Source organism: Clarias gariepinus, chromosome 18 (genome assembly GCF_024256425.1).
Source record: "Clarias gariepinus isolate MV-2021 ecotype Netherlands chromosome 18, CGAR_prim_01v2, whole genome shotgun sequence".
NCBI classification, from domain to species: domain Eukaryota; kingdom Metazoa; phylum Chordata; class Actinopteri; order Siluriformes; family Clariidae; genus Clarias; species Clarias gariepinus.
Genome location: NC_071117.1, coordinates 6216604 through 6229148, shown reverse-complemented (window position 1 = coordinate 6229148; position 12545 = coordinate 6216604). Strand labels below are relative to the sequence as shown.

The window sequence follows — 12545 nt, the reverse complement described above, 5'->3', positions numbered from 1 at the left end:
ATGCCGTTCTATACTTCAAATGTATTTCAAGTGCAAAAGTACTACAGCTAATTTTTTATTTTTTTTATAACGTGTACAAGGGACATTCAAGTCAAAGCGAATAACAGAACACACTTATGAGTTCTGAGTTCTATTTATTTATTTTATTTATTTTCTCTATATCTGAGGTTGTGCATTGTTCTGCAAGAACAAAATGCCTTTGGTGATCGAAGCAGTCCATTATTTGTAAAAGCATTACACTGGAATGTTTACAGGAATTTTAGCAATGGGCTCAATCAAATCAAAATCAAATCAATTCCAGATAATTTTCATCACAAGTCCCACTTTGACTTGAACACCACTCGTAGATTAGTGTGATTAAGTTCAGTATATTAGTCCAAAAAGTATGTATTTGAATGGAAGTACTATTTTACCAGTCTGGTAGACTTTATATTAACAGTCACACTTGTACTTACGTGTATACTATTGTTCCTTTTTTAGGTGCCAGCATTATGGGATGGCGGTGTAAGCTCTGCACATTTGTCGTATCATCAAAAGGAATTTCGATCATTATGGAGTGAAGCATGGTACTGTTGGTCATGGATATTTAGTGTCCTGTGTTCATTTAGACTGTCATTGCTTCTTTAAGACCTGAGAAGGTCTGCACACACATTTGTATGGATCCCACAGTTTGCAGGAAACTGAAGTGTGAAGGTGTGCAATCTTTCAGATGTAAAATGTGACTCATTAGATTCTAATACAAAAGTCTACTTTCCACATATTAACTGTATAATACTACTTGTGGCAGGAGTATTGTTTCTAAAACTGTTTATTAATGAGATCAATTCAGCTCTTTGTTTATGATCTTGTTACATGTCATTTGCAAAGTAAACCAGGTTGAGTTTAGACTTCATGTCTTGTCAAATTTGGCAAATAAATGTTTAATTAAAATGGTAATGTGTGTATTGTTTATTTATAATTTGGTGTCATTAGATACATTGACTTGAATTAAAATACCCCTTAAGTAAGGGGTAAATATAGTTTAAAAAATTAAGTGTAGAAGAAGACGTGCTTATGTCACCCACAAAGCGTAAGGAGACGCAAACAGTTAGCTGTGTATTGATTTGAGGTAGCGTTCTGTTAGGGGTTGCAAAATGGAAAGTAGCGATAAAAATATCAGTGAGCTAAGAGAGGAAGAAACCATCAAGAGAAAATGACAGAAATTGTCAGTAAAGGCTTATGTTATGCCTGAGCTGTAGATTTTCTGGTAGTTCCCAGAATTTCAAAATCTACAAAAGGGGGTAGGGCATTTTCATATTTAGCTCCAAAGCTTTGGAATAGCCTTCCAGACAGTGTTCAGGGTTCAGACACAGTTTCCCAGTTTAAAAGTAGACTCAAGACGCATCTCTTTAATCTGGCATACGCGTAACTCATCCCATAACTTCATACTTCAGTACATCTATCCTGAATGGCAACTACGCTACTGTAATTCTCTCCATCTGTTTTGTACCTTTCTACCCATCCCGAGGCATCTGGAGATTGTACCAGCTTCAGTAGACAAAGGCCGACCCTGCAAGGATCCTGAGGCATCCAGAGAAGGACCAGCTCCAGCTGGATTCTGCTTTATGATGGTTGGAGCTACACATCCTGCTCCTGTGCTCCCAGTGATCCAGACCCCATCTGCCCTCTGCACCTACTGACTCATCCCTATGCTGAACTGGACTTCATCTTAATTTAAATAACTTCTGTTATATTGAACTTTCACCTGCATAAGACACATGATGTTATATCATCTCTATCTGTTATCACCCAAATGGGTTCCCTGTTGAGTCTGGTTCCTCTCAATGTTTCTTCCTATTGCCATCTCAGGTTTTTTTTCCTTGCCACTGTCGCCGTCACCCTTGGCTTGCTCATCAGAGACATTTTCATTCATCATTCATTTATGCATGTCATTATTATCTAGGCACAGTTTTTTCACACATACACACTTCCAAAAGTTTTGTCTCGAGCTCCTTTAAGACAATGACTATTGTTAAAGCGCTAGAGATCAAATTCTATCTGATTCAGTATAAAGTTACTTCACTAGCCACAAATGTTTGGTCAGTGGTGGTGATCAACACTACAATATTATTTGTATTAATGTCAGTACATGTTAATACTCATTATGGACAAAGCAATTAATAAATAAAAGCATTGCCAACTACTGTGTTAAAATATTAAACATGAACAGTTTTGATGTTTAGTTCTAACAGACAAATCCAACAAATCACACCTTCATCCTTCTACTGAAACTCTTTCTCTCTCTCTCTCTCTCTCTCTCTCTCTCTCTCTCTTTCACTTACACACACACACACACACACACACACACACGCACACACACACTTACACACTTCTAAATAAACTCGGTGATAAAACACAGTTCTCCAGAATACAGCATATATTTGCATTTTCATTTATAGCACACGCCATGCACACGTTTCACTAGTTCTCTAGACTAGGGACTAAAAATGAAACCACATTATCAAAAAACATAAACAAGCCACAACAATATAATGATAATAATAATAATAATAACAATAATAACAACAATAATAATAATAACAATAATAATAATAATACAGTTCATCATTACACATTATTGGGGGTGTCAGTACAGATTCTAGGCACCTTGAATTTCTATCATACTGGACCCACAACCTTGATGAAAGCCAAACTTTTACAATTTCCATATAACATTTTTGGGCTTTTGGAAACTCAGAGGGCCTTGGAATCACCTTTACTTAACTTAGAGCCAATGTAGATTCTCGCAGAAAATAATTCATCCCGACCAAATGCAGAATTAAGCAAGGTTGTGCAATATGTGTATAAAAAAATTGAAATCAGCACATACCATGTATTATTCATAAACACATTACATACCCAATGATTACACACATTGTGCTTAATTCTAGTCTATGAATACTGTCCATGTCCATATCTTTTTACTTCAATAGTGGTTCAATAGTAATTCTCCTTTTCTTGGCTCCAACAAACTCACTTTATTTACAGCAATCTGCAATTTTGAGTCATTAGTTGCTTCACAGAAAGAAGGGATGTGATTGTGTTTTTTTTTTGGATGTGTCTCAGTCAAACATCTTATTTGATCTTATCTATTCTTATATTATCTGATCTTATAATTCTTTCATCCTAACCATACACACTTTCATGCATAAGGGAAACTTAGTGCCCCCCCCCCCCCCCCCCCCCACACACACACACACACACAAACACAAACAAAGGGGTAACTTCAAGTAAAATAAAAGATTGACATGCTCAAGATTGAAACACACACATATATATACTTTGTGCAAAACCACTACCTTAGTTCCCTCTCTCTGTTTCTCTTTGTGCCCTGACTTGCTCCACCTGCCTAGAAAACCACATGGGTGGCCGTGTTACAGTGAGATCTCTGTATCACTATATGGTTTCAGTTTACCCAATCCATGATTATTTTTCTCAGTCTTGAAAACATTCAAAATTATATTTCCATATATTACAGTATATCAACACAGTATATTAACAATGCTTACCTTACAGTATGAGTTTTTATTTTTTTTTTACACTACAGGACTGGTGTATAATATTACAATAGATCAGGAAGGTTTAATATTGGAAAAGGGTGATCTTTTTTTCTGTAGAGGTTTTGTTCCTCATTCTGTTGGCCTCAATACCAAAGCACAGGAGTTGCACTTATTTCACTGTAGATCCAAAATATGACTTCATACAGTGTACTGTGTAATGTTCTTTAAAAAGCAAGTCTTCTTTTCAGCTCTCATACAATCAATTAACTATCAATTAACACACAATAAATAATACTAGCCCAAAGCGCAACAGAAGATGTCATGGTTTTACACATGCGCATGAGTTAAAGTCTCTGATTGGCTGGAATTGTGCTCCAACTGTAATGAATGAGTGCAGGGTTTTGAGAAAGAAAGAGAGATGAAAGTTTTTTTTTCATTTAGGATTGTAAGCCGAAAATAATTATTTATTAAATGATGTGTTATCATTTGTAAATGATGAATAAAGAGTATAGTTTCTGACTCCTTTCATGTGACAAACAGAAATGGAAATGTATACATTCCTCAGCATTTCTCCTTCTTTTTGATCTATCTATCTATCTACAGTATCTATCTATCTATCTATCTATCTATCTATCTATCTATCTATCTATCTATCTATCTATCTATCTATCTCTCTCTCACACACACACACACACACACACACACACACACATTCAGTATTAATTGCTAGTTAGCTTTAATTTCACATTTAAATTAGATATTTGCATGGGCCTAACTAGTATGTAAACTTGTTACACCTAAGATCTACACTAAAAAAAAAACAACAACATTCTGTTACTGTACACACGCTCAACTACAAACAAATCATGTTAAACACACACACACACACACACACACACACACGCACACACACACAAACATGCATTATTGTTTTATTTAATAGATGATGCATTAAATCATAAAAAATAAAAGTGAGGAATAAATAAAAGCATAAAACATTAATAAGTGGTATAGAAGATGAGTAAGTGAGTGAAAACATTAATAAGTAAATTAAAATTGATATCTTAAAAGAAAAGAAAATGTTTTATTTATTTATTTTAAAAAATGCTGCCATCAACTTGTCTGATCTTTATCCTGATGATCTCAGGTGCATACAATAGACAATAATTCTTCATCCATCAATATATTTTTAATTCATATAAATCAACTTCTTTAATCATTTGCTTTTGTATGTGTCTAATTAAAAAAACACACATAATAATGGTTAAATGTTTTCTTCAAGTGGTAAAGAATTGTTTTTATTCCTCCAGCTTGGAGTTTCAAAGGAGAGAAGGAGTCAAAAATTTGGTATTAAAAAAAAACCAAAAAATTTTTTCTAGTTGTTTCATAAGAGTTTAAACCCCTTCATACTCAATTGGGGGAAAACATGGTTTAAATAAATAACCGTGAAAGTGTAAAAACGTGCATGTTGGTAGATTCAAGAAGAGAATACAGTGTTTGCAGGAGGAATGGGACAAACTAACACCTGCAACACTTAGTCACTTGATTTCTGCAATGCCTACACATCTTTTAAGTGTTGTTAAAAGACAGGGGAACTGTACAAAGTGGTAAATGCTGTAAATTACCATCTCAGGGAGTTTTTCTTTGCCACTGTTGCCATTACTCTTGGCTTGCTCATCAAAAACATTTCATTCATCAATCATTCATTCATCTCATTATTATCTGGACACATTTTCTTTTTACACATACACACTTCCAAATATACCATTAAAAACAGTGTTACACGTCCAAAAGGTCCACCATAAAATTGATAAAGCAAAAAGAAATTAATCTCTCAGCAAGGGCGTAAGACCCAAAAACAGAAAAAAACAGATCCATCAGCAAAGAATCTACTGTACAATGCCGTTTGCGTCCACATGGTGGCAGCAACGTGTCAAAACAGCATGGGGAGAGCTGCAACAACAATTCCCCGTTCAGAAGTTCGCTTCTCTTTTTTAGTAGCGCGGAAATACTGTCAGAATAGTCTCACATGTCAACTGTAATAGGGCAGAACTTTCGCAATCTCACAGTGCCCCAGCTCTATTCAGAAGGAGACAAACGCTCACACAGCTCTCTTTCAGCGACTCCCCTCTCGTATAAAGTTGGTGTTCGGCTTGTTTCCACAGCAAGTTTCACTTCTTCAATAAAGCAGCTCAAGCTCGATCCAGCCCCTCGTCAGCTCACTTCGGTACTCACTTACTGCAATTCACGTACAAAAATGAGTCAGGAAAAAATCGCTGTGTTACTTTTCCCGCCACTATGACGCTCTCCGTTGCCTCTGTTTTTTCCGCGTCAGTCGAACACACAAAAAAACTGTCGCTCCTCCTCCGCCTCGTCTCTCTTCCGCCCTGCCTCACGTTGCTTTCAGAATCAGTTTTTTTTGTTAAAAAAAAAAACTTTACATTTAGGCATACACTCTTATCCAGAGCAACTTACATGTTTATCTTATTATACATCTAAGCAGGGCCCCACAGTGGCAACTTGGTGGTTGAACCTGGGATCTTTTAAACCATAGTCCAATGCCTTAACCACTGAGCTACCCCTGACTCCTAAAAGAGGAAGGGGGCCCTTTACATGACATCTCCACACAAATAAATTAATAAATGAATGAATACTTCCCATGATGTCTAGTTATTCTTGTATTTGATCATTTTGCCCAACAATTGCAATAGGAATAAGAAGTGAACTGTCATTGTGTTCATTCTGAAATTATAAAGCCACTTATTGATTTACATAGAGGCAATGATATATTAAAACTCTGCATATTCTACATCGCTTTTGATTCGTTTAACATGCACAATTACTTACAGCAACTAAATGAAATCAAAAAGATACCAGGTAAAGAATGTAAAATGTTGGAAGAAAAAAAAAATAATCTGGACAGCAAAGAGGAAACAGAAACAGATCTACCACCGCGGAAACGAAAGTGAAAGTTAACATGACGCATAAACACTTGGCTGCAAGATGATTTTTTTTTTTTTATCCAGGAAGCGTCAGATTGAGCACCAGAGTTAAGCTGTACTGAGAAGCAGCAGCACAGCCCGAGCCGAAACTGAGACTGGAACTGGTGGACAGACACAAAGACAGAACTCTTACGGTGAAGTAAGGGTGTGTGTGTGTGTGTGAGTGAGAGAGAGAGAGAGAGAGACATGTCACATAGACAAAAATAGGGGCCATAAACTTCACTGTACAATGGAGTATGTGCAGTATAAATAAATGGCAAGAGTCATATGACATATTTTTATTTTAAAGAAGCCATGATTGATTGTGCTTTAAGGCTTATTATAAGTAACATTTGTTGATTTACTTAATCATGTACAGAACCTTCACCAATGATGTCCCTCAAAATGCCACCTTCATCTTGTCTGATCTTTCTTCTGATGGTCTCAGGTGAGTTACACATTTCCATCTTCTACGCACACCAGAGACCATAATTCATCATCCATCAATATGTTTTTCATTTATATATCAACTGCTTTAATCGCTCCTGCAGACGCAGATTGATTTTGTATGTATGTAGTTACAAAACCACACGTTTAAAATGTTAAATATTTCCTTTTAGTGGTAAAAAACTGTTTTTATGTTTTTATTTTATTTATTTATTTATTTATTTTTTTTGCAAATGTGCCTGCACACTGTATATCTTACATGTAGTCAGTAAACACACATGGTTACCAGTGCAATGCTAGTGTGTTACACATTAGTTACTAGTGAATACTAGCAGAAAGCTAAAATAAAATATAAGAATTAAGATTATAAACCACACGTAATAATTTAAAAAGACATAAATTAATAATAAGTGCAATGCAGTAATTATAATTGCAACCTTGATGTGCAATTGTATTCATGACAAAATAGATAAGCAAATAGTAATGTAAGCTTTTTATTATATATAAATCAAAATAATGTAAGCTAACTCAGTGTTTTATGGGACTCTTGATAATGACCTCTAATAACCTCTTTCATGTGTCATGTTTTAGGAGCTTTCGGGAATGAATGGAGTGTGACATACAGCCAGACAAATCTCTGTGCTTTAAAAGGATCTACAGTGTTAATGAATGGCTCGTACACACACCCAGCATGGCTTACAGTGACACATACATTTTGGTTAATAAACCCATTTGAAGGTAAAGACACTGGTCTGTTTGATGAACCAGGTTACTCAGACAGAGTGGAGTATTTAGGAGATGAAGAGAAACACTTCTCCCTCAGACTGAGTGACGTGAAGAAATCAGATCAAAATGAATACTACTTCAGAATCAGAACAAATGAAGAAAAATGGCTCGGCCAACCTGGAGTTATTCTTCTTGTTACAGGTATATATATATATATATATTTTATATCTCAGGTCTCTTTAGATAATCTTTCTTTTTAGATAAAGTATGGTCTGTGTTTATAAAAGCTTAATGAAGATTTCTAAAACATTTTTGTTTTAATGATACATTTAAAAACTGTAATTTACTAACATTACAAACATAGACATTTATTTGCTTGGATTTTAAAATGTTTTCATTCGATCTTACAACATAAATGTAAAATACAATTTATGAGGCTATAATAAATGTCAATTACGGTGAAAGTGCTAAAACAAACAAAGCTAAAACAAAACTCTTAACAGCTCGACAACAAATGTCAGCCAGAGCTTAAGAGAATCTGGTGAGATAATGGTGTAAAAAGCACAAATTGTGAAATTTTATTTATTTTATTTTTTTCAAATTTTTTCCCCAATTTAGTCATATCTGATTCCCACTCATCACTAGGGGCTCCCACATTAAGGCCACTACCAGTCAGGGTGGGGCGAAGATGTTCAAGTGTTTCCTCCAAACCAGATAACGCCAGCCAACCGCATCAAAAATTCGAACTCGTTATTCATGTGCGGTTTAAGATGTTGTAACACATTTGGAGGACTGCACTGTCCACTCCTTCCGCTTGATTATCTGTAGAGCTGTGATTGATGTGGGAGTGCTAAGTGCGTCCCATCCCAATGAGAGAGTTCGGCCAGTCAGCTCTCACTAGGCTTCCAGAAGCTCTCAAGAGGCTACAACATCAGGGGTGGGTGTGTGTGTGTGTGTGTGTGTGTGTGTGTGTGTGTATACATGCAAGGCTGCAACGTCAGCAAAGAGCAGCTCACGGATAAGTACCTTTGTGACTTTGGTCTTTGCACAGAGACAGGATATGTTATAGAGCTTGCCATCGGACCTGGTGTGGATGTAGACACCCTTGCTACAGTCCTTGAAGGTGTACTGAAGGAGCATGGAGAAGAAGATGGCAAAGAGTGTAGGCGCGAGGACGCAGCCCTGCTTTACTCCGCTGCTCACTGGAAAGGCCTCGGAGGTTTCGCCGTTATAGCAAACAATGCTGTACATGTTATCGTGGAACGACATGACCATTGCAAGCAGATCTTCCGCAGCAAGCTGAAAAGTCCGCTTCGACTGACCAAATTAAACGCCTTTGTGAGGTTGATAAAAGCGATGTAGAGTGGCATCCGCTGCTCCTGACATTTCTCTTGCAGCTGGCGTAATGAGAAGATTATGTCCACTGTTGATCGACCAGCCCTGAAGCCACACTGGGACTCTGGATAAATGCGAAAGGCAAGGGTCTGCAGGCGGGCTAGAGCGACACGTGCAAACACTTTGCCAATGATGCTAAGTAGGGAGATGCCCCGGTAGTTGTTGCAGTCACTCCGGTCACCTTTGTTCTTGTACAAAGTGATGATGGTGGCATCTCTCATGTCCTGGGGGATATAACCCTGGTCCCAGCAGAGACAGAGGAGGTCGTGGAGTGGCTGTAGAAGGGCTGATTCCCGCTCTTCCCTCTCTTCAGGACCTCTGGAGGGATTCCGTCACTCCCAGGTGCTTTCCCACCAGTAAGGCAGTCGATGGCTATGCTGAGCTCTTCCACAGTGGGTGGGGTGTCTAGCTCCTCCATAACTGGCAGGCCTGGGATGGCGTTGAGAGCGATGTCTGCTACAATGTTCAGAGTTGCATACAGCTTGAAGTAGTTGGTCCATCGCTGCATCTGCTTTTCCTGGTCAGTGATGACCTCACCTGTCTTGGACGTGAGGGGAACGATCTTGGAGGACGTTGGGCCTATTGCCTTCTTGATGCCATCGTACATCCCTCTTATGTTGCCTGTATCGGCAGCTGCCTGGATAGTGCTACAGAGGTTCCGCCAGTAGGCGTTAGCACAGTGACGGGCGGTCTGCTGGGCTTTGCTCCTGGCAGTCCGTAGGGCTTGTAGTGTACTAGGGCAGGGCGTGGCCTTATAAGCCAATAGGGCTTTCCTCTTAGCCTCGGTCACGGGTTCCATTTCTTCCCAGTGGGCCTCATACCAGTCAGCGTTCTTCCTCTCTTTCCTTCCATAGGCACTAATGGCGGAGTTTTACATGGCGTCGCGGAGACGTGGCCACTTGGCGTTGATGGTGTCACCTGCTGTGACTCCCACACACAGCCTGCTAATGAATGAGAAAAAAATATATACTAATTAGGTGACTTCTGAAGGCAGTTGGTTTCCGATAATAGTTAGGTTTATCAGAATGAAGTGGGATGAATACAAATGCACACCACAATTTTCTGATTTTTATTTATTAAAAAATGGAAAATCATTTATTTTGCATTCACTTGACAATTATGTATATTTATGTTATTTAGTAAAGCAGATTTAACGTGTCTCTCTGTGTTTAAGATCTTCAGGTGATCGCTCCTGCAGAAGTAACAGAGGGACAATCAGCCATTCTGACCTGTGAAACCACTTGCAGTCTGACTGATCCAACATTTATCTGGTACAAAAATTGCCATTGTTTAACCACAAACACAACCAAGAGCAATGAAATCCACCTGCAGCCGGTCAGCAGTGAGGATGCAGGCAGTTATAGCTGTGCTGTAAGAGGATATGAACATCTCCCCTCTCCTGCTCAAATCCTCAGGATCAGATGTGAGCCTTATTCACCTTTTTTATATATATTGAAACTAAATAAATCATAAATCACTTAATATTCAGTGAAAGTAAAGAAATAAAGAATAAAGTTGATGAGCATGAGCTTCTTTCCTTACTTCATGAAATGCTCTAGATCCTCCAAAGAATGTCTCAGTGTCCATTTCTTCCGATGAAATAGTGGAGGGCAGTTCAGTGACTCTGACCTGCAGCAGTGATGCTAACCCACCTGTGGAGATCTACACCTGGTATAAGGGGACCATGATGATAGGCAAAGGAAAGACCTACACCATCTCCAAGATTAGCTCTGGAGATGGCAGAGAGTACAAGTGCAAGTGTAGTAATCAAGCTGGACATCAGGAGTCCAGCAGTGTAACTCTGAATGTTTTGTGTAAGTTAAAGCTGTAGACCGTCCCACAACCAATAACCTATAAATGTACTACATATTTAATTTAAAGTGTTATCTTTTTGCTTATTTTAGATCCTCCAAAAAATGGCTCAGTGTCAATTGTCCACATTAACATTGTGGAGAGCAGTTCAGTGACTCTGACATGCAGCAGTGATGCTAACCCACCTGTGGAGATCTACACCTGGTTTAAGGTGAATGAATCCTCAGCTGTAGGATCTGGACAGAGTTACACAGCTCTAAAGAGTGGACAGTACTACTGCGAGGCTCAGAATAAACACGGCTCTGAGAGATCATCTGCACTGTCCATCACTTTAAACAGTAAGAGCAATAATTATTTATTTCTGTTTGATCACTGCTGCATTATATGCATTATACAATCTTCAGTGTACAGCAACTTTTAAAGGACACCTTGTGTGTATGTGTATGTATGTGTATGTACGTGTGTGTGTGTGTGTGTGTGTGTGTGTGTGTGTGTTATCAGGAAGTTCTGTGATTGTGTATGTATCTGCTACAGTTGGACTTTTTGGTCTTGCAGCTCTTCTCTCTGCACTCTTTTGGCTGAGGTGAGAATATTTATGCTGATAAATTCATTACTAATTGTTCTGAGGATGCTCACAGTGGATAATCATTTGACTTTGTGTGAGCAGATTGAAGAAACAGAAGAAAAAGACAGATTAAGACGATTATCATGTGAGTAACTTAGGCTTAAGACGTTGAATTACTGATCAAAACCTCTCTAATTTAAATCTTAGTAGCACCAAGCTGCCACCGACCAAGATCAGAACCTTCTAACATTCTGCCCCTTTCTTTCTGCAGACACTTGTGTTTTGATAACAATAATAATGGTGTTAATATCTGTGTTTTTTCTTTCGGACTTTGAGGAACACAATGAATTAAATGAGTGCTAAAAGAGCTGATGAATAGAGAGAGCTCCTCACTGAAGTTGAACTTGAACAGCTGATGAATAGAGTGAGCTCCTCACTGAAGTGGGGAAACTGAATCGCTGAACACCAGCAACATCAGCAACTTACAGACATTTAAATCAGACTTAAACATTTTATAACAGTGTGTGTAATATTTATTCAGTCAGGTCTGTTTCAGTCAGCAGATGAGTTTTCACTTTCACTTGTGCTTTTTCTTAACAACAAACTGGCCAGCTAGCATTAGTGGTCATGTTTACAATCCAAAATATTTTATGCCCCAAGTATAGTATAACAGTAAGTGTTATACTATCCTATTATATTACATACATAATAAACTCAAAGACATGAGAAAGATGCCTTTGCGTGTCATTTTATTTCATTTAAAAAAAAAAAAAAAAAAACGTGCACCCAACGCCTTTAATATTATTGACGTCAGGACATTGCTAAATCCCATAGCTCTGAATAAAGACTAAACAATTTCACCATGGCTTGGGGGGGAGGGGGGGGATGTGACTATATATTATTCTTGACAATTTCTGATAAAACAGAACAATTAAATATAAGATATAAGATTTCACCCATTTTTAAACAAAAATTATTTAAGGCGTGTGGTGTGAACTAGCTTGGTACTGGCCTACGATGCGGTTTTACATTCAAGTAGCCCTGAGGGGCAGTAGTAAGAGGTACTGGGGGTTGGGTGCC

At 38.0% G+C, this 12545-nt stretch overlaps 1 protein-coding gene across 5 annotated transcripts; it reads left to right on the top strand.

Moving 5' to 3' along the window:
- The first annotated feature begins 4552 nt into the window (after positions 1-4552).
- Positions 4553-12179, top strand: LOC128506507 (B-cell receptor CD22-like). 5 transcript variants are annotated; one of them, XM_053477007.1, is made up of 9 exons: positions 4553-6680; positions 6900-6968; positions 7559-7894; positions 10263-10511; positions 10648-10902; positions 10993-11238; positions 11402-11483; positions 11568-11610; positions 11802-12179. In XM_053477007.1, the coding sequence occupies exons 2-8, from the start codon at positions 6911-6913 to the stop codon at positions 11596-11598; spliced, it is 1257 nt and encodes a 418-aa protein (XP_053332982.1). In that variant the 5' UTR covers positions 4553-6680; positions 6900-6910; the 3' UTR covers positions 11599-11610; positions 11802-12179. The 5 variants fall into 5 exon arrangements, with proteins under 5 accessions (XP_053332982.1, XP_053332979.1, XP_053332980.1 ...); XM_053477004.1 differs by having other exon boundaries at positions 11737-12179; XM_053477005.1 differs by having other exon boundaries at positions 4553-6675; positions 11568-12179.
- The last annotated feature ends 366 nt before the right edge of the window (positions 12180-12545 follow it).

Coding starts and splice junctions, on each gene's coding strand:
- LOC128506507 (XM_053477005.1), top strand. CDS start 6,911: ATGATGTCCCTCAAAATGCCACCTTCATCTTGTCTGATCTTTCTTCTG. Junction 10,512..10,647: donor TCAAATCCTCAGGATCAGAT/GTGAGCCTTATT, acceptor GAAATGCTCTAG/ATCCTCCAAAGAATGTCTCA. Junction 11,239..11,401: donor ACTGTCCATCACTTTAAACA/GTAAGAGCAATA, acceptor GTGTGTTATCAG/GAAGTTCTGTGATTGTGTAT.